A 27149-nucleotide genomic window follows, 5' to 3' on the forward strand; every position below is an offset into this window, starting at 1 on the left:
TTGCTACTCACCAAGGAGATATTTGTACACATTAATTCACTTGGAGGATTCTTAATGTCTCTTTCGATATTAAAATTATTCCTGTCTGTAACCCTTCTTTCTCTTGTCCTGCACCACCTCTGTCTCTGAACTGTTCTGTTTCTTTTCCCCGCTTGTCCTACTTACCTCTAGAATGGCTTCTTTCTATGTGTCTGGGTACCTATGTGCTTTGAGTAATGTCTGAAACAAGTCCTTATTTTTTCCGTGTTTTCCTCCTCTTCCAGTAGTCTCCAGAGGGTTGAAGTACATCTCTTCCTGCTTGGCAAACAAGGAGAGGTTAGAGAGATTTAGAGTGAAACTGCCCAACGGAGTTGAGTCTGCATCATGTGGAGGTTGAAAGAAGTGCTTGTCATAGCTTGTCTGACTTGAAGAAGATTTGGCAATCCATGCAATGTCCAGATTTTCATAATTCAGTACTCACAGTTGCTTTTGTTTCTATAGAGTGCCGAGCGCTTTAGATAGACTGGTAAGTATTATTACTGTGCTGCCACACCATTACACAGTGCATATGTAAATCATTTTAGGAAGGAAGGTTGGCTGTGATAATGGCATCAGGTAGAACAGTTGATTATGTGGCTGCAGTGGTGTCTTTTATTTGGCATTTGTTGCTCGGTCAGCCTTGCTGAAAAGACAAAATGAGTTGAACAACAGATTAATGAAGTAGTACACTGACTTGGTTTCTTCATTCTGAAAAAAGCAAGAGGGTTATGCAAAAAGAGTTCTAGAGATACTGTAGGCAGGTAGTACCGTCTTCCTTGAGAGCAATGATAATCTGATGTTTATTGAAATAGGTGTGTGCTTGCAGTGGAGCATGGCAGCACAGTGCAGGGCAGCAGGCCAGAATTCATTACAGTGCAGGTTTGAGCTGAAGAGCAAGAGACTAAGAGATTTTTATTTTATTTTTTTTTTTTAAGAAATGTGATAGCCTTTCTTGGAGCTGCAGTTCAACAAAGCATATTAGACATGAGAATATCAAGGTCAGTAGGGCTGCTCACATGCATGCTTAAAGTTAAACATAGCTTAGTGTGCCCTAACCATACTATTTTTGGCACTTGGAATAGGCATTTTATAATCCACAGCTTCTCAGTAGTGGAAAAATATACATAAATCTTGAGAAGTTCAGATGAAGAAAGCTGAATTAAACTTAAAAGTCTGAAGATAAAATGTGTAAGTAAATACAGAGTGAATTGATTATTCATTCATTTGTTTAAAGTTACTTTGTTACTACTTTTGGTGGCCTAAAGGATCATCAGATCTGGCCTTCAAAATTGCTTTACGCTGCCAGAGCAGAGTAAATGAGTCTTTGTTCATTTGAGAATCGGATCTGTGAAACTGGGGAAATGAAGGACAATTTTTAAAATCGAAGCAGAGGAGTTTAAACCCCACGAAACTTTCTGTATCATCAAGTCTAAGACTTGTGTCGTTACAGATGATCATGATATATAATTTGCTTAATATACAGACCGTGCTCTAGCATGCAGATGTTAAGAGTGCTGAGGACAACAAAAATCTGCTGAGAGCCCAGTTCAGAAATCATTCCTGTGCTAGCTTTGAACTTGTATTTCCAGCCTAAAGGTATTCATGGCCATGTAATGGTTATTAGATCCAGTGGCAGCAATGACACCTAATGTACAGAGATCTTCCAGTCCTCTCTCTCTCTCCGCTGATTTAGAAGGAGGCTTAAATGTGACTGTGAAATAAAGACAGATAAGTGATAAGTGGCCTTGAGTCAAAGTAGGGGAGCATACGAAATGCCTCACCTTGTAACTTGAGCTTGAATGTTCAGCAAAATTTGTGAAAGCATATCACAAATGGTGCTTGGTTTTATTGTTTTTTGGTTGTTTTCTTTTAAATTACGTGCAAATAATAGTCACAGAGTTAATGGCATACTGCTATTGCAGTGGGTTGCACAGTTAAGGATGAAAGTCCAGTAAGGGGAAAGAAGGTGGCTTTTCAATTAAAGGCTTCCTGACAGGCTGCAGTGTTGGAAGTAAAATTAATGTTACAGTAATGTGACCACTGGAGCAGAATCCCCTAACCTTTTCTGGCCTCATTCAGTTTGTCCCATGGGGACAGACAATGTGGATGTTGGTTGTTCTGGATTATTTGTCTCTCTTTTGTCATGTCACAGTTTTGTGGGGTTTGGTTGGGATCATAATGAGGTTTTTTTTAACCTTGCTGTTGTATTTCAATTGGTAATTCGGTCGAATGGCAGCCTTGACACAGCTGTGGCTAATGCAGTGATCAACCCTGCCAGATCACTGCATGGATTGAAGGTATTCCTACTGAACTGAAGGTATTAGGAATAAATTATTCAAGCCACAGGGCAGGCTGCCCCCCTACTTCTAGCCCAGTGGTTTTCTTTTCAGGGATAACCTGATTTGTATTCTCTTCAGGTTCTTCAGCATTGCTGCGATACCTGAACTAGTAATTCCCTGTGTATCTGTATGGATAAGGTATCCTGTGTTTTTCTTTTAATCATCGGTAATTGCATCAAAGATTTGTTTGGGGTAATTTACCTTTCTGATGCTGTCACATACTGTGTTCTGTCATCTTTCCCTGCAAATTGTTTTTGACCTGTACTTGCTGTTGAGGTCAAGCATCGATCTCGCCTTAAAAGGAGGCCCTGAACTAGCAGTGCCAGCCATCTTGGTAAGTTTATGACAATATCTTACCAGAACTTCAAAAAAAAAAAGCATGTGCTTCTTCCATCAGCGTTCTTGGATGGTGCACAGATAGAGTACATTCAGCTCTTGTTTCCCTTCTATGACGTGCAGTTTCCATTTTTACATACTTACTGCTATCTTTCTTTTGTCTCCATGTTCTATATTGCTAAACTGATTAAAAACTGAGGCAAAGCTGGTGGGAAGAAAACCAGTGCTGCCAAGTGGAGAAGGGTGTTCTGTCTTCAGCTAGCGTTGAAGGCAAGAATCAGTAAAACATTAAAAACACATTATTTCTTTACAAAGGAGCTTGTCTTTTCTATCCATAAATTGCAGCTAGCTGTCTGCAGCAATGAAATGTCTGTAGTATTTCACAGATGTAGCATCTTTCAAGAGCGAAATTAAGATGGTGAGGTACCAGTCCTAGAGTCAGTGAACGAGCCAAGAGAAGCTGAAAAACTGACTGGTGGTTGATAGCTTCTTTGTTGGCAGAAGAGCCAAGTGTTACATTCCAGAGAGAACAGTATCATTTTTCAGGTGTTGAGGAAAGACAAGCACAAAATTTTGCTTTGCAAGGAGTACAAGCGATGATTTGAGGCTTTTTGGAGGATTCAGGGAAGGGGATTGGTAATATAAATGTCTTAATACATAAGGACTATTTAAAACAACTTGCAAACAAAAAAAGTACTTGGAAAAATACCTCCAGGAGACTGTTATTCATAGATAACATTCTTTTTTGTCTTTGAATAGAAGCTATATATAGTCCAGGACTGCACTGCATGCTGCATTAAGAGGACTGTTGCTCTAGCACTTTCAAGCATGTATTTTGAAGTGTTGTCATCATAACATGTTTAGAAATAGTTGCCTACTCTGTAGGGTGCAGATTTTTGAATGGCATGTTTCCTTTCTATGGTGTTATATTTTCCTTGGGTCACTAAGAAGTGAGCGCTTTACTCTTTAGAGGGCATTCTCTTGTGTTTTGAAATGAAACCTTCTGTGTTTTCTGCTGTTTCAGTAGCATTTTCAGCACATAAATTTATTTGACTATTTATTGGCCACAGAGCATTATGGTCCACCTCCTTCTGTGCTCTGCATATTTGTTTTTGCTTGCCTTTAAAGAATACAACGTTGTTCTTGTCTGTTTGAACTTTATTTTGTGTAATGGCAAGAATATTTTTGCATAGATTCAGAATTCGGTTTATTCTTTCAGTTTGGGCAGGGAAGTAGCTCTGTCCTTACACCAGCAGCAGACTCACGGAGTTGCAGCATTACTAGCAGCTTTCACCTGACTGCCATCTTTGACAAAATCATCACCTCTTGCTATGCTTCTGTGTCTGATGTAAGCCAAGCCAGATGATGCAAGTGGCTGACAAGGCTGCCAGCTGTTCTGGGAAATAAGCCTAGTATGACTGTAGGTGGAGGACCATGTCAGTATGACTGTTGTGAAGACAGCAGAAAAAAACCCTGTGATGCATGTCACTACTTTTGAATACCTCTCAATCCTCACATCTACCACTGCCAGCCGTAGAACAGCTGCTTCTCACGACAAATGACTGATTCTGTGCAGAATCCATGAAGCTTCTAGAAGGAGTCTGCTTTTGCTTGTGGGAAGGTAATGTGGGAGGGGACAGAAGTAACAAAAAGCAAACATGGGATGTCATTGAATCCAGGGAAATTGGGCTATTCATTTCTGAAAAGCTTTTGAATAAATTGTGCAGAGAGGTGGACTCAGTAAAATACGCGTTTTGCATCAAGAGCTCAGTTCCTACCAGCAGTGGTGAAGGAAAGCAGAGCCTTTAGAACCTTCCCTGTGAATAGCTAAGAACTGACTATATTTTAATCTGTTTTTTAAAAAAATAATGTCCAGCCTTTACTAATATTTTTATAAAAGCCTTTTCTTGATGGTCATATTACTCTTGCTACTTTATTATAGTAGTAATAATAATTACTACTCCAATTTTTATTTTTTTTAATGGCATGGAATATCCCTTTAGCTAGTTCATGTCAGTGGTTTTGACTGTGCTCCCAATTTCTTGTGCCCCTTCAGCCCTCTCACTGGCCCAAGAAACTGAAAAGTCCTTGACATAGTATAAATGTTACTTAACAACAACTAAAAGCATAAGTATGATATTAACGCTATTCTCACACAGCGCTGTACCAGCTACTAAGAAGAAAATTAACTCTATCCCAGCCCAAACCAGGACACAATCATAGCAAAAAAATCTTTTGTGAACAACTTTTCCAGTTTCCAGTAGATAAAAGGCAATCTTTCTTCTATGTAAAAAAAAAAAAAAAACCCCACAAACCACACATTAAAAAAATCAGCAGCATGTTAATGTATTAAATCTGATACTTGCCTAAGAATGGAGAGAATAACATCTCTGCATTTGCATTGTTGATCTTCCCTGCAAATCTAAAAGACAGGTATTCTAAGTGTTCACTTTTCAAATGATGCAGTATCTTCAGGGAGCTAGATGAGAACTTTAATCAGTGTTCTAGAAATTGTTCATCTAATTACTTGGTAAATCTTGCCTTTTATGGAATTATTTTTTCCTCTTGAAATAACGTTGAGCTATCCAGGGAAACCTGTTCCTGATCATTGGCAGGGAAAATGTAGCTCTATCTTGAGAATCTGCACTTTTGTCTGTCTGCACTACTGCAACATGGTAGATGAGTGGTTTTTCTCCTGCAGAGCTATCAAGTCAGAGGGAAAATAATTTACGACTTGTATGCATTGTGGCTCCTTACTATATGTGGCTGTACCTTCCCATATAGGATATTCTCTCTTTGCTATGGTTAGGAGCAGCACCTTGAAAAAGGTGAGAAAAGGGGGAAAGAGGAGTGTGAATGCTGAAACCCTGCTGCTTAGCTGCTGGCTGAGAATCCCCCCCTAAAAGCTGAAAGTATCATGCTTCCAAGTATGGCTCAAGTCGCCAGAGGTCACCACTGATTCTTAGATCAGAACTTTCTTGTGAAGCACCATCTGCGTGTTCAAGATGATGACAGCCTCTGTGTGTAAGCATAGTCTTCTGTTTGGACCAAAATGGTAAATGTAAAAACTGTCTTGACAAAAATCAGAGGTGGATGTCTTAGACTGTTTTGTGACTCCTAGGTAGCTCACTGCCAGGGGTCAAGACTGCTGGAGTGACTGTTGAATAGAAAAAGGGAAATGAAAACTTTTATTACTCCCTCCCTTTGCATATTGCCTTACCTGTTACCTGTTTCTTTTCAGCCTTGCGTCCTTCATCTAAATCCAAACCCATTTTGATTGTACTAAAGGTCGTTATGCTTTATATATATGCGAGAACTATTTTAATGGCACAATGTGATCTAGCGAGAACTGTCTTTTCTCTGGGACTTTGTTCGTCCTCCCTGCAGTTTTCATTGTCCAGTGCTCTGAGGACTGACCCAGTTCTCTTATAACCTGTCTTTGCTCTGTTCTGCTGAGATGTGCTTGGAGGATGGCAAAAAGGAGTCCATGTCAGGAAGCAACGTCTCTCAGTAATGGATCTCACCATCTCCTGCATCAGTAACTAGGCTTTAACAGAAATGATAAGCAAGAATTCTAAGCTAGTGGTGGGGAAAGTACAGTATTATTTCTCCTTGATGGTACGCGCTTTCTGGAAGGAGTGGTAATACTGAGCTCATGGTGAACTAATACACCTAGAACATAGTAGAGAAAACCTGTGTTAATTCTTGCATGGTCCTCTTTTTATTTTAGGTCAAATGGAGGTTTGAAATACCACTTTTTTGGAGGTTAAAAATGAAGCATACTTCAGAATAACTTTGAAATAAAGCCACTGGCAAAATAGGCTGTTTTAGGAGCTGCTGGTAATCCTATTACCTTTTAAGAGGATCATTTAAATGTATTTTCTTGGGGATATTTAAGATCATCAGTGGTTATGATGAATGAGGAATACAGAAATACTTTTTGGCCAATTATATTTTGAACTATTTGAGGTAAGCAGAGTCTTTAAAAATGAGAATTACTGGAAGTAACTGAGAATGGAAAGCAGTATTTTGCCTTACTTCATGCAGAACGTAATTAAACTACCTTTCAGGTAGTCTAATTGCACAGAAACCTGCAGAGCTGTTGTGCTGAGGGTACACACAATTTATATATTTCCATTCTGGCCTGCAATGAAGGGGGATCATCTGGTTTGGAAGGTGCTTTATTCATGGACATACCTGTGACAGCGCACGTGTTCTGTCAACAGTGTCAACCTGGACATGACTGCTGACTGGTTTCTGTAGAGCCAGCTTGTGTAGGGTAACTCTTGAACAGGCAGCCCTCTGTTGCATCAGATGAAACTTTCTGTGCATAAATGAAAAATTGAAAAACAAATACTCTCCTTCGGAGATGAAACATAAGAGCTTCAGTTCCCCAGGCTGCTCTCATTGTCTTTAAGTAATGTTAGTATGTCTTTCCTGCAATAAGCCTTCTTAGTTTTTTTCTGCGGTGCTATTCTGTTTCTAGTCTTTGTAATGAACTATATTGTCATTTTGTGGCAATGAGGGTTATTTTTGAAGAAGTCATATGTGTAATCCTGTTGCCTATGAGGAGCAGCTGAGGACTTTGGGCTTGTCTGGTTTGGAGAGGAGGCTGAGGGGCGACCTCGTTGCTCTCTGCAGCTCCCTGAGGGGGGGAGGTGGAGAGGGAGAGATGCTGAGCTCTTCCCCCTGGTATCCAGTGACAGGACACACGGCAATGGCTCGAAGCTGCATCAGGGAAAACCTGACATTAGGAAGCATTTCTTTACCAAGAGGGTGGTCAAAGGCAGACTGGCTTCCTGGAGAGGTGGTTGATGCCCCAAGCCTGTCAGTGTTTGAGGCTTTTGGGCAATGCCCTTAGTGTGCTTTAACTTGTCAAGCAGTTGGACTGCATGGTTATTGTCAGTCCCTTCCACCTGAACTGTTCTATCAGACATTTGACTAGCAAAGCATTTAAAACAATGAGGTGGATGTAAGGGACTGAAAATGTTTACAAAACTTGAGCTGTATGTAGTAGTTTGTTATTCTTTCGTTGTTGGTAAATAATGTAACCCTTCACAGGTAGACCTCCTGCATATTGGCAGTAGATATTATTGCTATATTTCCTTCTTGTGGTATGTTATTCCAATAGGAGTAGCAAAAATTGCCTGAATGTAAATAACAAATTCATTTTCCCCCAGCTGGTATTTTAATAGATACTTTTTAGTAAGGAACAACGGTTTGCAGATTTAATTCTGAACACTTCTGGTTAAATCCAAACTTTCTTTCCTCTTAACAGCACACCCCTAGCCCCATGTGGGGCACAGAGATCTTTGCCCAAGTGGGTACAGAGAGACCACACCACTGCTTAGATCTGGCAAAGCTTGAGCAGAGTTACTGTGACTGATCGCTGCTAGTGCAAATGTGTGTTCAGAAAAAGAGTTAAAGATAATTTTTAGAAGTGAGACAAAGGGAACCATTGCTTTTAAGTATCTATTCCCTGTATCATAAGACCTAATAGGAAGGATAAGGGAGGGTAGGGACGTTGCAAGTCAAACACAGCTTTTCTTTACTCTCAGGTGCTAGCACAAGTCTTTCATATCGATCCACATACCCTGTTTCCAGCCATGCTACTGTCTCCTCTCTCGCTCAAATTGTACCAAGCTTTTCCTTATTTTCCAACTGTCTTTTGACTCTTAACTGGCAAATAAAAATCCATGGGGAGGGGAAATTTGCCCACAACAGTGAGATAAAATCGAGTTATGGATTTAATATAAGTGGAAAAGCAGTTGGGTTATTTTGTTACCTTTTTTTTTGTTGTGGGGAAATGCATACTTTTCAAAATATTTAAACAGAATTGACAGATTCGTTTCCTGTTTGGCATGACAAAATTGTTCATTATAACAAGATCTATTACGTCTTCTTTTATTTACTTTCAGTAAGGGTTTATTTGCTGTACTTTAAGCATTGCATAAAAATATGTTAACTCTCTTCCCTTTAGTGATATGTCTGCTCTTGATAGTAAAAGCAATGTTGCAGCATTATTTTCTTTAACTTCCAAAATACAGCTAGGTGGTTTCATTGCTGTGTGTTTGACAGGTTTGCCCTGTGTTTCCTCCAGTTTCAAAGGAGTTCCTTGCTTCTGCTCACAGCTCTGTGGCCCAGGAGGCATAGGAAATGTTTTGGGTTTTTGTCTAGGAGGTACAGAAGTGATTTAACTGGATTTGAGTTCCTTCCAGGGTATGTGCTGCAGGGCAAGCGTGGCAATATGTGTGTGTTTTTACAAGGTGGCAGTCTCTGTTTTCTCAGGCTTGTAGAGTAAGTCTGAATACATGGGGCAGCTTCAGGTGTACAGAGGAGGGATTGTACTGTTGAGTAAAAAACTCCGTAAGTCAGTAAAAAAATGATTTGGCATATATGTACGTTTTATGTCTCTCGTATTCATTTCCTAGCAAACATTAAAAAAAACCCACTCCTTTAAATCTGTACAAATTGTTAGTACAAAATCCATCGTGTTTGCTGTATCTAAGAGAGTATAGATTTTTTGGTTAAAATAAACGCTTCAGTTTTGAATCCAGCTGTAGATTTTCAGACAGTGTCCTCAGCTTGCTAGCATGTTATATCTACAAGGGGAAAATTGGAGACATTGCAAATGCTAGTCTGCTCATGTTCACTCTGGAGTTCTTTTCAGAGAAAGATTAGATGATGGAGAATAATTTTGGAGCTTGCTTTTGTACAATATGGCTTTCCTGAGGGTTATATGTATGTATTTGCTGCTGGGTTTCTTCCATGCTTTGTGTCAGTTATAAACAGGCATTTCTGTGGTTTCTTTTTGGAGAATATTCTGGGGAATCAAGTAATTTCCTTGTTTGAGGAGATTGTTTGAAAAGACAGGGGAGGGAGCTGGCTTTTGAAAAGGATGCACCGATCTGAAAGCAGCTTATTTTTCCTGCTCAGTTATGGATGTACTACTTGGCTATCTGTCCACATCTACTGTACTGAAGTCTCTGACAAAGAGAGTTTCTTAGTCCTTTGTCTTTGTCTGGACAGATTTCCTAGAAATCTTGGGGAGAAAATACATATGCAGACATATCACAGAAATGAGAAAGAGATAGTTGCTGGAAAAATGGAATAGGACAGTTTATTCATTATTAATATAGAGCATGGCTGGAGTAGTGGGAATTGCAGTGGAGGTTTGTTTGCTGATAACTGGAATTAATACAAGAAATGAAGGGAAGAGGGAGAGCCATAGGAATGTTCCTTTGCATGAGGCACAAAGGGGTGAGTGGTGGGGAAGGCTCAACAGCTCTGGAAAAACACAGTCAAATTTCCTTTTCCACATGTATTTCACAAGAGATCTCATGAGTGTTGAACTTCGGTGAAAAGATGAGCCTGAAGCCCTTTGGTTTTTCCCCCTCACCAGTGTGTTTTGATGTGCAGAAGGTTTGGATTTTCTTCCCAGTCTCTTGAAATTCTGCAATTCTTTTTCCTCTTCCAATCTGCCTGAAGACATGACAGATGAGAGTGGTGGTATGCCCTCAAGAAAAGTACAGTATTATGAAATAGCAGTTGTATTGAAAATAATGTTTTTCACACTACGAATAAGAAATGGATGTGTCCATGGTGTTTATATGGGTAGAATGCACTAATATGAAGAAATTGAAACTACTTGTACAGGTACACTAAAGAGAATGAGTTTTAGAAGATTTGTCAAGATTTATTTCAGAAGAAATTATATTGTAGGGTATGGTAGTATTGTTGAAGGTAAGATTATTATATGGATCACTACATGATAGATGGTTTTAGGGTTTTTTTGTTGCTTTATTGGGTTGGGGTTTTTTACTGTTGCTGTGGTCTTGCAGTGTTGTGTGTTGTCCTTTCCCTGCACGTTCAGGAAGAATCCTGTTTGACTGCTATGACTGACATAGCTTCATCTTTGTATCTTACAATTTAAGAGTTAAGGCATTTGAAACCCTCTGACAAAGGGACTTTTTCATTTTCCTGCTGCTGTATGGTGAAGGAAATCTGATAGCATTTTTTAACAAATAGGTCAGCACCACTGAAAAGAGCTCCTCTGAGAAACAGAGGTATGTTATGTGCCAACTGTAAACTTAATGGTGCTATAATTGAATTACTGAATACTTCCTTTGCTTCAGTCTTTACTGCTAAGGCCAGTCCTCAGGAATCCAGACCCTGGAGGCAAGAGAGGAAGTCTGGAGAAAGGAAGACTTTTCCTTGGTTGAGGAGGTTCAGGTTAGAGATAATTTAGGCAAACCTAACACCCACAAATCCATGGGTCCCAATGGGATGCACCCCTGGGTGCTGAGGGAGCTGGCAGATGTTATTGCCAAGCCATTCTCCATCATCTTTGAAAGGTCATGGTGGACGGGACAGGTGCCTGAGGACTGGAGGAAAGTCAGTGTCACTCCAGCCTTCAAAAAGGGCAAAAAGGAGGACCCAGGAACCTACAGGCTGATCGGTCTCATCTCCATCCCTGGAAAGGTGATGGAACAGCTCATCCTGGAGGTCATCTCAAAGCATGGGGAGGAAAAGAAGGTTATCAGGAGTGGTCAACATGGATTCACCAAGGGGAAATCATGCCTGACCAACCTAATAGCCTTCTATGATGGAATGACTGGCTGAGTAGACAAGGGGAGAGCCATGGGTGTTGTCTCCTTGACCTCAGCAAGGCTTTTGACACCATCTCCCATAACATACTCACAGGTAAGCTCAGGAGGTGTGGGTTAGATGGGTGGACAGCGAGGTGGATCGAGAACTGGCTGAATGGCAGAGCTCGGAGGGTTGTGATCAGCGGCGCAGAGTCTGGCTGGAGGCCTGTAGCTGGTGGTCTTCCCCAGGGGTCAGTGCTGGGTCCGATCCTCTTCAACTTAATCATCAGTGACATGGCTGAAGGGACAGAGGGTACCCCTGTTAACTTTGCTGAAGATACAAAACTGGGAGGAGTGGCTGATACACCAGAAAGTTGCACTGCCACTTGGTGAGACCTAGACAGGCTAGAGCCTGGACAGCAAGTACAGCCAGTACAGGCTGGGGCTGACCTGCTGGGGGGCAGCTCTGTGGAGAAGGACCTGGGAGTTCTGGTGGGCAGCAAGTTGCCCGTGAGCCAGCAGGGTGCCCTGGTGGCCAAGGTGCCAGTGGCATCCTGGGGTGCATTAGGAGGAGCGTGGCCAGCAGGTCGAGGGAGGTTGTCCTGCCCCTCTACCTGCCCCCTGGTGAGGCCGCACCTGGAGTACTGGGTCCAGTAAGAGAGACAGGGAACTGCTGGAGAGGGCCCAGCGGAGGCTGCGAGGGCGATGAGGGGACCGGGGCATCCCCCTTATGGGGAAGGGCTGAGGGAGCTGGGCCTGCTCAGCCTGGAGAAGGCTGAGAGGGATCTCATCGGTGGCTACACATACCTTAAGGGCGAGTGTCGAGAGGACGGGGCCAGGCTCTTTTCAGAGGTGCCCAGCGACAGGACAAGGGGCAACGGGCACAAACTGCAGCACAGGCAGTTCCGTCTGAATATGAGGGAAAACGTCTTTACCTTGGGGGTGACAGAGCCCTGGCACAGGCTGCCCAGGGAGGCTGTGGCGTCTCCTTCTCTGGAGACATTCAGAACCTACCTGGACACGATCCTGTGCAACCTGCTCTAGGAGAACCTGCTTTAGCACGAGGTTGGACTAGATGATCTCCAGAGGTCTCTTCCAACCCTAATCATTCTGTGATAATTGCATGTGCAACAAAGACCCATTTTGATATAGCACCTAATTCTTCCTAGTGACAAAACCCCCATAATGTACGTGTGCAATATATACTTAGAGATGAAAACAGCATCTAATAGTCACTGTATCTTATATAGACTTATGTAATATATATGCTTTGAGTTGATGATAAGGACCTTTTCCATCAACTAAGACATTAGCAGAGGTTTTGCCAATCTCTGCTATACAAAGCTGCAGTTTTCCTGATGTGCTGCTTCCTGCAAGGCCTTAGAAGAGATCCAGCTTTCCGTTTCTAGAAGACTAAATCAGGAATGCTCTGGATTTGAGCTCTGTCCACGTAACTGAAAGTTATTCCAGGTAGAATGCTGCTAGCTCTCTGGTTTGGTAGAGTTGTGGCCAAAACCAAAATGACTGCTTTGAATCTGCATGCACAGCCATGACTCACCTTCAGGAGAAGAGGCAGAGGCAGGGTACCAAACCTTTCCTCCTTGGTAACATTTCCCCTTGTCTGCAACTTGTTAGTGAAGACACAATCTCCTGAGTTGGTTTTCTGTCACTCTTGCATATAGTAGAGTTGCTTTGGTGGTTTTTATCTGTGATGAGCTTAAAATTAGGGTGTTGCTGTGTTCCTGGTCAAGCCTATTTGTCAAGACAGTTTATAAAATCAGCCCATTCACTTGAGAGAAACAGCTGAGTGGAGAAGTGCAAGAGGCATAAAGAAATTAAAGCCAAAAAAGTGGGAAGGAGTATAATAATAAAACCTGAAATTATTATTTTTGTTCCTTATCCTTCTCATGTGTTGTACTTCTTAGGTATAAATGCCTTTTCCCAAATGATATTATTTCAACATACTTCTTTTTTATATTGTTGAATTTTTTTTGCTGTCAGGCAGTTACTCCAACAACCTTGTGCTTTTTGTATGGTAAAAGTACCTTGCTCTGATTTAACTCCATGTTTTAGGCTCACCTGTTGCTTTACTTAGAAGCTAAATGAGAAGGAACTGGTGAGTATTTTAATGGTGTGATTGGACCCTTTCAAAAACAGCCACGTTGAAAATAAATTTGAGTTTGCTTAAAAAAAAGTGTGTTTAAAAAAACAAGCAAAAAAGAAAACAAAACCAAAAACCTCAAACACCACTTGCAAAAAAACCCACCCCAACCCAAACCCTAGTCTTCTGCCACAAGCAATAGAACTTGAATATTTTTTTAAAATACTTAAATAAGATCGCAGTGCATTAAAAAGGATGGCATGTGTGGATGTGCGCTCATTGCTTGCTCATACATCTGTGAAGTCCTGGAGGGTCTTAGAAAAGGTATATTGGAATTTATTTCTATGATGTTTATTTTTTTGGTAAACTCTGGATTCTGAGCCATAGGTTGCTTTCTTTGTAGCAGTGCCAACCCAAATGCAGAATCTGCTTCCCTTCCCTCTTTGCACCATCTTGCCCAGGCTCTTCATTCTCGGGGACCTGCGTGGATGGCCAGAGGCTGAGCTGGATGAAGCAATGAATCTGATGTAAAAACAAGTTCTCAGTGCCCCCAGCTGCATCAGGGCTCTGATGCTGATTTCCCAGCAGACCCATGCGTTCCCGTGTTAACAGAGTACCCAGTTGCAAAGGCACTAGAAACACTTAAATGAGGAAAAAGGAGAGATTCTGATACCCACTGTTTCTGCTGTTGTTCTGGGGAGCCCATGTCAACTGTGTTGCTGGGTAATTCTGAATACTTACTTGGAAAGTATCTGCAGGGCTGTTCACAAGTACTTTGTCAATCTTTGTGTGGGACATTGATTTTCAGAAGTGGTACTTCAGGTTTTCAGGGTAGGTGGTCTGTGGTCGAAGTCAAATGTAGAGCTGCCATGTTTTGTAACGGAGCAGGTTTTCACCCCAGACTTCCAGTGCTGCTAGGCCTGCAGCTTCCAAGAAAGAAACAGGATGTCCTGAAGAGATTGTCACCTGGAAAGTGAGTCAAGCTCAGTGGGACTGAGCACTGGTACGCTTGCCCAGAGTGGTTGTAGAGTGTCTGTCCTTGGAGAGATTCAGAAGCTGCCTGGACACAGTTCTGGGCAGGCTGCTTTAGGTGGTTCTGCTTGAGTAGAAGATCCTCTGGAGGTCCTCTCAACCTCAACCATTTTGTGATGCTCATGAATCTTCTCTCCCCAGCCTGTGGCCACAGTTGAACATTCATCAGGCCCACATCCTTTTGTCCATGTCTCAGAAGCAGGGTACTGTTGGCTAGTGTAAATTTTTTTCACCGTTTATCAGTCGTCTGGGGATTTAAATTGCAACTGTGATTCCGTATGATGTGCAACTTGTTAATCCTCTTTAGTTTTTAGATTTGATAGCAAATAGTTTCATCCATTTCCCGCCCATTATTTTCTGCTGTTAATTTTGGATAATAATGGCTTGGTTTGATCTGCGTGGGATTAATTTTTAGGGAATTGTCCTCACTGTGGAAAACTGGCACGTGATAGTTTGATGATGCAAAAAAATGCTTTGTCCAAGTTGATACTTTAGCTCCGGCTGGTTTCTGTATTACCTGACGTGTACGGGGGGAAAGAGAGAAAGGAGAGCAATTCACCTTGTTTCTTAGTGTAGATGCATTGAAAAAGCACTGTTAGTTTATGCCATGTATTCAGATAGGTTTTTCAGCTTGCAGTGTTCAGATAAAATTTCAGCGCTTTTGGGGGAGGGTGAAATAGGGTTATTTGTCTGTAAAGTATGCTGTAGGATTGCTTCATTATGTTAGTTTTTTCCAGAATTTCAGATTTTTTCTTTTGTCTCGAACGCATGCATATATGATGGTTGTGTTTCACAGACTCGTCTAGTAAGTTTAAAATAAAGGTTTTTAGTCAGCTAAAGCTAGAAGTGGAGTGACTGTTACTCCTTGTAACTCTTTAATAACGGAATTGATTTATGCTACACTTAGCTTTCCAGCGTGACCCAGTGTAACGCCACCTAATCATCTGGCATGAATAACCACAAAAATAGGAAGGTGGCACCCCTGAAGATGGTAAGCAGGAAGAACAGGTTGATGGTAGAGGAGGGTTTGTTGGAGACTAGGTGCAACAGGCTGGTTGTGCTTTACTGTCTGCAACTTCTATCATTAAGCTGGAAAGCACAAACGAAGGGAGTACATTAGGAGTCCATAAAGGTATCGGCCTGTCACTGTTGGTGCATGCCTGTCTGTCATTCTCCCAAATAAAATGTTCCTCTATATGTCTGTATATCTCCAGTCCAGTACTCTTCTTCAGTTACTTTCATCTGCTGCCGTTGGATTCAAAGTGGCTGCTGATCAGCGTGTTGTCTCAGCGCAAGGCAAGGTCTCCGGTCTTCCACTGAGATCTCAGTTGAGCTTCCAACTACTGATCTGCTTAACCGCAGGGTGCAAGCAGCCTTTGATGCCTCATAGTTAATAAGCATTTGCTGCTAATCAGCTACTGCAAAATGCAGCTGGGGCCAGGTACAGCAGTGGCTACATAGCATGTGGAGCTGTGGTCACTGTAGTTTGTAGCAGCTGACCAGAGGTCTTGGAGGTAACTGGTTTTCTCCTGGGAGGGGCCAGAGATAGGGCTAGTTAGCTGCCTGGTGGTAGCTGTACTTTGAAACACTGGTTATCTGTGCTTATCGGTGGTGACCACCTAGTTCCAGCATAAATGGAGAAGCAGTGGTGTGATCTGGAGCTGGGAGCAAGTAGGCAACCTCGTGGTTTAGAGGATGCTGAGCAAGCTGTAAGCAATGAACTTGATCAGATGCAGTGAACACCAGACCCTGAGCAGTTTCTGCTTACCTACCAGCTTTTGTCTGACAAGATAGGAACAGGGACACTGCTTTGGTATAGCTTTCTCTGCTTCTCAGTTCACACCCTTTCTGTCCTCACCTTCAGGCCTGCAGAGGTGAGCAAGTCCGTACCCTCCTCCTGGGCTGCTGGACCAAGAAGTGGCAAACTTCTGGGGCTGTTGCTCTGGCTCTCTTGTATGGAGAAGGGAGGCATGCCTGGCAAGTTCTCACCTACCTAGTGAGGCAGAATGTGTCTGGTGGTGTGGCTGTGTGTTTGGGCTTGCCATGAAATACAGAAAGGAGGGGTTGAGCTGAGATACGGTGGAAAGGCTGGACAGCAAATAGACGAAAATTGTTTGCAACCTCATATTTCAGTTTTGGTCTTCTGTGGCAGGGTCTGTTTCACACCCCTGGCAGACAGGCTTTGTGCTGTCCAAAATATTGCTGCCAAAAATCCTCTGTATTGATGCTGCGATTGGAAAGATGTTTTTCTCTCAAAGCTAGCAACTGCTAAGAGATTTGGAAAATTCAGGCTGTTGCCTGTGTTGTTCTGCAGATGCCCTTTTGCAAAACGATAAATCCTAACCTGCCCAAAGGAGCTCTTTAAGTGATGTTATTAGCTTGGTTCAAGTAAAACAGTTTGACATTCTTTGATCAGAAGTATTATGTGAAAGTTGATGGCCCGTATTCCTGTATTTCAGCTCAGAACTTGAAATTCATCCGTGCCACAAGCACGCATGGTTTGTTTTCAAATGCTTTGCAAATGAATATTTTATTGGGTGGCTGTGGCCAAATGCTGCAGGCTGGCCTTTGATACGCTTCGTAGCCAAGTGGCTTTAGCTGTGTTGGCAGAGCCCTCTGGTGGGAGCACAGCCTGTGCCAGCAGCAGCCTGTCCTGTGGACAGTGCCACCCACTTCTCCTGAATGCTATCAGCCAGCCCTCCCTGGGCTCAGTGGCATCCCACCAGCTGTTGGGTGGCTGAGGGGTTCCCCTTTCCCATCCCAAGCCGGGAGAGCAGAGCCCTGTGAAGAGCACTTGGCCTTTTTTAGCAAACCTGATGGTGTGCTGTAAGTGTCTGTCTCATTTTAGGTGATGCTTTGCAAAATACAATGGCACTTCGAGAATAATAAAGTCAGCCAGTTACAAGGTAATATTTTCCTAATCCATAACAGTGTGGGAGAGCTGTGATGAATTTCAAAATTACTTGTGTGAATTTCAGTGGTGTCTGTAAATATCTTTTTTTCAAAGTACCACTTAATAAAAGTAACTGATTTACTTAGGCATACAGTGGGATGTTTCTAAATCAAGAGCCACAGCCTTCCATTTCTGTTGGTCAGTAATGCTTTTGCTAATCAAGATACTTGAGGAAAGGGCCTTTGCATTTTAAAGTACCAGCTTACTGAGCACAACAGAAAATTATTACGCTTGTCTAACCTAATAGTATTCAAAAGCCTGGTTAGGACTGCTAGATGCACTGCCAAACCAGAATGTGCAAACAGGTCTTTTAATCTGATTAGGTGTCTAAAGTGTTGATATAATAAAGGCCAGTAACTCTCCTGCAGGAAATCCAGCTGTTTAAGATTGTTGCACAAATAACGCAGAAGTAATAAAGTGAATGTTTTTCTTTTTTCTTTTTCTTTTTTTTTTTTCCTTCCTCACCTCTTGGCCAGAGCTTTTCAGTCAGTGTTGACTTGAAGCACTCACAACTGTACCCATTATCTTCACTTTAAAAAAAAAAAAAAAAAAAAAAAAAGAGGGTGGATGGGTGAGTGAGGTGGAGGGAACATGTGCCGTGCCTTGGCTTGAAAAGGTGGACACCTACGGTGGACAGGAACCCTCTCTGAAGTTGGAGAGCAGTGTAAAGACAAAGGTGATCGTATTTTTCTATCATTTGACTTGTTTCATGATCAAGTTTTTAGGACTGCTGTATAAATTCTTCAAAAGCTGAATTAACTTTCATGGCTTATATTTGAAACAACAATTTCACTTCTTTGTCTTGGCATTGAACTCATCTGCTCCATCACTAGGGTTCAGCAACACAGGACCCCTCTGTTAAGAGACCCATCATTTGAGAGGCAGTTGCGTGGTGGAACTCCTTGCTGCAGGGTGTTGTGAATTCCCAAAGCTGAATGTGCTTCAGAAAGCAATTAAACACACTTGTGAAAGGAAAACTTGCCGGTGTGATGAGATGCAGGTACTGCCCTTGAGAATTTCTCAGCTGCAGCCAAGGGGATGGGATGGGGGGTGCATGTCGGTGTGTGCTCACCCTCTTCCTCCTTACCCTTGGTGAAGGCAGGATGCTCAACTGAACTGGGCTCCTTAAGGCCCTGGAAAGGGCTGAGTTTGCTGTGGATTTTGTCCCCCTCTGCTGATAACCGGAGGAGCTATGGTGGGGGGAGTATCAGATGTGATGGATGAGGACTGTAACTCTCCTTCTGCAGCCTAGAGAAGCTCTTTGTTGAACAATGTTGTTTCCAGAGGAACCTTCCAGTGTACCTGCAGTCCAGCCTGGTATTTCCCATGGCCCGATGGCTTTCCTCACCTCTGATGACAGTTTCACTGGACACTTATTACAACTACACATAGGAGGCAGCACAAAGATGTGTGTGTGGTTTTAGTTGGTTGGTTTTTTTTGGGTTTTTTTGGTTGTTTTTTTTTTTTTTTTTTTTCAGGACAGCTTCATCTTTCTTTTTTTTCTTATAGCATTGTGGTTAGAGGCTTTAATTCTCTGGCAGGTGGTATACAGTATGTTTTTCAAGCCCTGCATCTTTTGGGTCTTAGGATACCTTCTGCTCTGTGACTTTATAAAGCTGCTAAAAAGCCACTTTTCTAATTTCTGAATTGAAATTCCCTTATTTGTATTGCACGATGTTGTCACGATTCAGCTTTGAGAATACAGTCTGATTTCCACAGGTTGTCTTGTCCTATGCTCTTTTTAAGATATTCACATGTAATTTTAACCCTGTGATGCAACAACCCTTCTGAGTTGTCTATTGTAACTCAATTTCAAATGTAAATGTTGCTTTAACATTACTTGCGGTTATCTCTGATCTGAGTCTCGTAACAAAATCTCTCGGAGAGTTCATGCTCTTTTGTCTACGCTTTTTATTTCAAATGTGGATTTTCTTGGAAAGCGGCTGATGATATAATATTTGGATTTTTTAAAATAATCACTGCTTTTCTGAAGAACTTGCTGAAGTCTAATTACCATTCAAATAGACAGGTGAGAGCTTTGGAGACTGGTAATTTGTACCTTTTAAAAAGCCGCACTGCCTCGCTTTTGTCTCGGAATTTATTATGCTTCCCAAGTATAATGTGACATACTGAATAGGGCAGGGGGTGGGGACATTGTCTTCAGCTGACATGCTGTTATCAGCGGGACTGTGTTTCTGGACACAAGATTTCGCAGTCATTGGTTGTCCGAAGAAAGCCTTTCCATCTGAGGATTGGACAAGAAGATGCGTCAATTTGCTGCCCGTCTCCAAGGTACTGGTGATGCTGCCTCCACAAGCTGGCTAACGTCACAGCTCCATCACCCAGCGGGGTGTGGGCTTTTTTCCTCCTCTTCTCTGTTTTAATTCTGTATTTGCTTCCTACTGCATTTCTTAATCTGTCTTCTGCCAAATGCTAACAGCATGATATTTTGCAATCATTTAGGTGAATACAAGAAGGACGAACTCCTGGAAGCTGCTAGGTGAGTGCTGCTTAGAATATAAAGCATATTTTGGGGGTGGAAGGAGTAGAGGAAAAGGGAATTTTAAAACAGTAATGTTTTGTCATTGCCTTTCCACGAAATGATGCAAACAAACCACTTCATTAGCATAAATCTCTTTGGACTTTACAGTCTAGTACAAATGGAAAAGCCTGTTTATGTAATTGAAATCCCCTACTATGGTGGTTATAAGGTTAATATTGAGTTTTTGCTTTAAGCTGCTTAAATCCTCTTTATCATTTTGTGACTGTTCTTTTTAGGGGCAATTTAAATACAGGAATTTCTGTTTTCTTTCGATTTGTACTGCTACCTTAAGATACATTTTGAAAATAGGCTTTATCAGAACAGAGCATAAGGAAGCCTATGCAAAACGTGTAAACTTCAGTCATATATTCCGAAGATGCTTTCATCCTTTCCTCTGATGTCACAGGACCATTTTATATAGACTGTTAACCCTTCTAAAAATTTGCTGGATATTGTTACGTGGTTGTTTCAAATGTTATGGGCCATATGCTAGGAAAATGTATTTAATTTGGCAGATGGCTTTTAGAGGATCTGTAAAATTAGATAAAGGAAATCTAAGGTGAGGTTAAATAGAGAAATTAGTAGGTGGTTTTGCGTGATCGTTTGTAATATGCTTAACTGCAAAATTGGTATTATCTTCTGTATTTACCCTTGGTTTTGAAATGTTCAGAAGATCCTTTAGCTATCTGATATTCTCCCTAGCAGAGTACAGATTGCAATATACTATACTTTGATACACCCAGCTCCTTAGCAAATGTTTTGCAAGGAGCTCTGTCTTTTCTCCCCCCTTTCTGTAATCCTCTCCTCTCCATTTACAGGAGTGGTAATGAAGAAAAACTGATGGCTTTATTGACTCCTTTAAATGTGAACTGCCATGCAAGTGATGGGCGTAAGGTAAGTTAATACCTGCTTTATATTTCTGTTATTCAAGAAAGGCCCATTTAACCATACTAGGAAGCATAGATGTATAAACCAAGAGACTGTATGGGGGGGAAACCCATGATATCTTTTCACCATAAAATTAAATGATGTAGTACTTGACAGTGGCAGTTGTGATGGACCAGCAGTTGGCAGACATGCATTTTGTGTGTACTGGTGTACGTGTAAAGCAAAATCTTAAGATCTTTCATAAGAAAAACAAAATGTACAGTTGCAGATGAATAAAATAACTAAGGGAGGAAAGTTGTTATTTGTATTTGGACATTGTCTGTGTGATGTGGTTGTTATTCAGCTTAGGTCCTAATGCTTGACCATGTAGAGTGGCACTGTATTCACATGCTTAATATCTTCTGCGTTTTAAGTTTGACATCTGACTTTCTCTGGCAGGAGTGTTTGAGTTAAACTAAGGATTAGGCTGAAACTGGAGGAGGGAAGAACATACGGAGTGAGAAGTAGATCCTATGATTTTTTGATGTTTTAGACACCAAAATGATGGTCTGTCTAGACTAGTGGATTTACAAACGTTGGGTTTGGGTTTTTTTTAGTGTGTACTAGAATGTTCTTAATCTGCATCTTTTAGAAATGTCTCTCACATGTAACAGTACGTCTCACTCCTGAAAAGGAAAGCATGGGAGTGTTTTCCTTTATAGTTTTCTTTAATCTTGGTGGAGTGTGGTAGAGCGTAGTATAAACCTCTGCCCATTCTGAAGCTGTTGTGAAGCAGTGCCATTCCACTGAAATCAATGGAGATAGGCCAGTGTACACTGCCTTTTCATTAAAAGACATGATATTGATTACAAAAAAATGTAGCTCCATTGTGAAAACATTCCTATTTTTAATACATATTTTAAAATATTTTCTCAGTTGTGATGTCTGTTACCTACTATGTGAAAGAAAACCCAGCCAGTTTTTCACTTATTTGCATTTACACTGATTAGGTAGTTTATGAATCTTCAAGGTTTTTGAAACAGCTGATTTTATGGTCTTAGGATGGGCAAATGAACAAGGTCTTTATTTCTTTCAGCTGTGTTGGAACTGATGAAATACTCCCCATATTTTAAGATAAAATACGTTGTCCATAGTTTTTAGTTCCCCCCCCCCCCCCCCGCCCCCCCCTTTTTTTTTAAAAGACTTTACCATTCAAGTGAGATCGTATTTAGGTATTAATAGTGCACTGTGGTTTTATGATTAAGCATGGTGGTATACAGCAGTGCATTACTGAGTAATTGAGTCCCCATCACTATTGATTTAAGGCCAAAGGCAGAGCTGTGATTTCTGTCAATAGGGAGAGGAATAAACCCTTGCAGATACATTATCTAGAATATTAATCACTCTAAAATAAAAACTAAAAAATTGAAAAGCTATTAAAATTAAATTTAAGCTAGCAGAAAATATTTATGTATTATTGCAGCCTCTGAATTATTTTGAAAATTTATGCCCAAAGCTCAGAAAGCATATGGCAGTTAAAGCTAATAAATGTGGACGCTTTGATAATACATGTGTTTGGATATTTGTAAACACACTGATTATTAAAACTCCTTTTAAGATGGCTTGCCATTGGTATTAATTAGTTTTTTAATGATGTCTACCAGATGTATTTTCCCCACCACCACCATATGTGTACAGATTGTTCAAGGTGAGGTAAGTGTGTTGTATAACTTAAGTATTTCATTTGTAATGCAAAGCTTTCAGGTCCTTGTACTAGTGCAAGATCACTTGCAGTTTAATTATTCGAAGCTGTGCTGCAAATTAAGTGAACTTTTCAGCCTACAGCACAGCATTCTTGCAGATGAAAGTCTCTGCTGGTGTAGCTGCCTCCAGTTGACCTATGCTGATTTAAGCTAGCTGAGAATTTGTCCGTTTTGGAAGGTGATTTTTGCATTCCTCGATGCTTTTTGTAGGGTGGGTTGTTTTTTTTTTGCAGATGCTTTGAGTTTTCAGGCTTCGAATTTACCACAGTGTAAGGTCACAGGCTTAATGCAGCTGTCTGGGCCAGGAAGCGCAGGCTCTGCGGAGCAGCCTGAGATTGTCAGCATCGTTCGTACTCTGCAGTACAGCTACAACCACAAACTCTTGTGTACGCGTTTCTCCAGTTTGTGCATTCCTCGGCTTTGCACGTTTGAGATGTCCAGCACTGCTCTGATAAGAGAAACATTTAGCTTTGTAGATGAGGAAATAGAGTCCCAGTACTGAATGGGTAATTATATTTTTTCTGTATAGCAGATGATAGTAGTGTGTTTTTCGTGCTTTGGAGTGTGGCTTTCCAGCAGTTGTCATCTAACACCCATTGCACTAGAACTGAATAGCAGGGTAGTCAGGAAATTGTGAATCACAGTATTGCTTATTTCATTGCTGTATGCAGTTTAACTTTCCTTTTTTCCTGGGGATCTCTTCTGTGTCCCATGCATATTAACATCTGGAGTTCCTGGATTTCCCAAACACTACATCTGCTGTGGGATTGTGCTTCACAGAACGGATAGAAAGGATGGAAAATGCCAGCATTAGCTCACTGGTTTGAAACCAGGTCTGGTTGGACATAACAAAGACTTGGTGCATTCTGTGCACTGCTTGCAGCCTTTTGAAAAGTATTGATAGCCAGAGTCTGGTTCTTACTGGACAGCAGTCCATGCTGCTACAACAGTTATAGCTGGTGCTGATAACCATCACTCCATCTGTTTACTTAGCCTAGAGGTCAAAGACTGAATAGGAGTAAGAGCTGAACTTGCTTCTTCCCCTCCAGCTCACAGTTTATATAGATTATGAGCACTGTTGAAATGTTCACATTACTGAAGCTCTTCAGCTGTTGCCTGAAGAGGAAAGTCATTCTCTGTTGCTAGTCTTGCAATTATTTTCTGGAGTGAAAAATTAAGAACTGGTGCAAAAGAGCAAATTTTACAGGAGCTAGAGCATTCCTGCATACCAAGGATCTAGGTAACTTATGGGAAGGTTTTTTTGATGACCAAGGAAAATCAACAATAACATCTCAGAGAAACAGCTATTTCATTGAGCTAAGTAATGGTTGATTTTTCAGTAAATATTGGCTTATGTGCCTGCTGAATATATATGAGGGCACAAATAATAGTGCACAAGTAGTGACTATACAGTGCAGAGCTATATGGTGCAGTGTATGCAAGTTAGTGTTACACAGGGGTAAAATTTCACAAGAACTGTTTTTGTGGTTGGGGTTGTTTATTGGTTTTTTGTTTATTGTTTTTTTTGGAAACTGCTCTGTTTGTTTGTTTTTTAAAAAACAATGCCTGAGATGAAATATAATAGTGATTTTCCATGCCAATTAATCTTGCTTTGATTTTTTTTTTTAATAGAGTGACAAGTCACAGAATTGTTAGGATGCAGTGTTGTATGTAACCTAAAATTCATGTGTTACATCACTTCTGTTTAGACTGATTTGCAAAGTATTTGCTCTGTCAAAACAGAACTTAGACAAAATGCACGGCACCTGCATATTCCCAATGGATCTGAGATTTCACTGTGTCCAGCCTCTGAGTTCTGCCAGGCTGTTTGGTCTTTATGTAATCTATAGGAGTAATGACTTTAAGAAGACAGGCTACAGTACTGAAGTTAACAGGTGGTATTGAACTTCTAACACTGTTAAAAAGACAAGCCACCTATTTACATGTCTATTTACGTAAATTAAGTAGGCTCTGGAGACTTGCTTTGCAACCTCTGTTGTTTTCCCTCAACTTTTTTTTTTTTTGTGGGGTTGCCCTTTTCAGTACTCAGTTGTGGATGAATTTTCAAAACATGTTTTTAACTGCATTAAAACAACAGGTTGCTGTCTGCTACTGGAAGCTACAGCTGAATTTTGTCACGGGAGCTGGATTTTTGACTTATGACAGTCACAGTTTACCAAATCCAGTAGTTAGTGGCAAGAGACAGGCTTAAAATAGAACGTATCATGGTCGCAGGTTGAGTTGAAGCCCTTAGGCTCTCATTTCCTTTGGAAAGCTGCTGCGGACGCTTCAAAGGTGTTTCAGGAAGAAATCGATGTTGCCTCCATTTTTAAAATTCAGAAGTATCTGAGCTAATAAGGAAGCATTGGGTTTAGTAATTCAGATGAGAACTCTTCTCTGCAAGTCTGACTTCTCACATCACTTCTTGACAGCTTTGCAAAGTGAACTGCTTCCAGCTGACATGGTAGCCATTAGCAATGGCAGGTTCGATTTTTGTTTTGCTGTTGGATTTTTGCTGGCATCTAATATCCTGGTCTTATACTATATTACACATGCTCAGATCATGGCACTGCTAAAATACTCAGGTGTCAGTTGAATAAAACTTTTTCTTCATGCAAGGGAACCCAACTCCTCTGGTCAGGAGTTACTCAAAAACCAGTTTGTTTTGCTCCTTTTCTCAAGGTTCGTCTCTTTCAAAGTAGAGCACATATATGAGATTCTGAGCTCTTTGGAGCACAGAACAATTATTTTTCAGGAAAATAAAATGCATGCTTCATTACATGCTTCATGTGTTGAAAATAGTTTCCGTTGATCTGTTGCAGCTACATTTGTATTTACATTTTTCTATGAACCATATGAAAAATGGAGAATACCATGGCATTACCTGTGGACAGCTTGGTCTTGGGTACTTGTTCAACACCAAGCAAGAATTACTACCAGGGGGCAACACAGGATGTAATTGCTCTACAGCTACATTGTTTTCCTTCCTGCACCTTCCCTCCCTGTGTTGCTCCTTAGAAACTAGAAACTCAGGAGTTTCTACAAGAGGTGAACAGGCGTTCCTGCAAACAAGGTACCTCCATCCTTTCCTAGTGCAGGACCGTCCAGCACTGTGCATGAAGCAGTGATGCCATGGAAAAAACTAACAGGCAATTATTTATTAAAAGACAGTTTCTAACGTGCATGCAGTCCTACTTCATTTTATTTCACTGTAGTCTTCTGGCTCCTAGTGTCCCTTTCTTTGTTTATTCCCATGTTTTGGTCCTTAACAGCTCCCAGTAACAGTCCTTATTACTTGGTATTCTGCCTCTCTTACACCTTTGTTGTTACACCTTTCCAAACCAAATGTAGACAACCCTGGATCCAGAATACCAGCAGCAGGCCTTTGCATTAAACTGTGAGTTGCAGGAGACGTACTTGCCTCTTGGTTTTGATTGAAGCTGTTTCTTCAGCCCATTCTCTTCTCCCGTACAGACATTCATTTTTTTCTTGTGCACAGCATCATCCAGATTCATGGATGCAGGATAAACATGTAAGAAATCCAACTCTGCAAAGGTCTGCAATGCAGTGCTGAGTACCAGCATCCTTGGCCTGAAGCAACCACAGCACAAGATCGTGCGTGCGTGTTGTGGAGAGGGTGTTGTGCCCCGCTGCTAGGGGACATCCCTGATACCAAGTAAATTAAGTAATATTCTGTTGGATGGGGCTGCAGATGCCTTCTCTTGCTTCCTCTGCTTCTTTCTCTCTGTTGAGGGGTCAGCCTGTAAACAAAGGGGTAAGATACAGGAATTGAATTGTAGCAAGAGGAGGTGAGTTATGTTCTCTCTTACCAGGGAGTCTCCAATTTGCTGCTGGTAAGTGGATTTTCCAGCCTGTGTTCCAGATTTCTGGTTGTTCTCAACCATTTTAATGAAAATTCTTGCAGTTCAAAAGAAAATTGGTATGCCTTTCAATTTCTGAGTCTTTATGGAGCAATCAATCCATGTTTTCACAAGTTTTTTTCTTTACAGTTACTAAACCTACAAACTTGAGTAGAGGTTTAGATTCTCTTGTACTCATCTTGGCTCTAGGAGCTGGGGGTTGAAGAAAATGCTGTGTGTTGCAAGACTTGTGAACAAATTGTGTGCTAGTGACACTATATAAACCTTTACAATTCTGTGCATTTCTCTTGTGCTACAGTAATAAAAATGAAAACTAATACCACGTAAACCTTTAGGTCTGTTCTATAAATTTATGGCATACAGATTATATTCAGATGAGTATAGAACATCTTTGAAGAAATTTTTTCAAATATAGTAAGTGTTTAAGTGTTGTGAAAGTACTTTTCTACAGACAAAAGCTGCCTATTTGAGCAATAGAGGTGAAGAGATAAGTGATGCATTTTTGTCATTGCAAGGGTATGTCTGAATCTCAGTGCGGACTCATATTATCTAGTGTCACAATTTGCATTTTATCTTCCACAAAATTTTATGAGCTTTTTCTGCTGGTATGCATTGTTTGTTTGTGGTATTTGTAGATATATCAAAAGTCTCTAGTCTCAAGGCTTATCTACAACAAAAAATAACTTGTGCAGAGAAGAGCAAAGGAATCATACACTGAAACCAGATTAA

At 41.1% G+C, this 27149-nt stretch overlaps 1 protein-coding gene across 3 annotated transcripts in view; it reads left to right on the forward strand.

Moving 5' to 3' along the window:
* The window catches only part of TNKS (tankyrase), a 140904-nt gene that overhangs the window by 55300 nt on the left and 58455 nt on the right, over positions 1 to 27149 (forward strand). For all 3 annotated transcript variants that reach the window (XM_056322135.1, XM_056321965.1, XM_056322044.1), the window contains exons 4-5: positions 19831 to 19867; positions 20728 to 20803. In XM_056322135.1, coding sequence (XP_056178110.1) covers positions 19831 to 19867; positions 20728 to 20803 — 113 coding nt within the window. The remainder of the gene's footprint in view (positions 1 to 19830; positions 19868 to 20727; positions 20804 to 27149) is intronic.

Source organism: Falco biarmicus, chromosome 1, assembly GCF_023638135.1.
Source record: "Falco biarmicus isolate bFalBia1 chromosome 1, bFalBia1.pri, whole genome shotgun sequence".
Taxonomy (NCBI): Eukaryota; Metazoa; Chordata; class Aves; order Falconiformes; family Falconidae; genus Falco; species Falco biarmicus.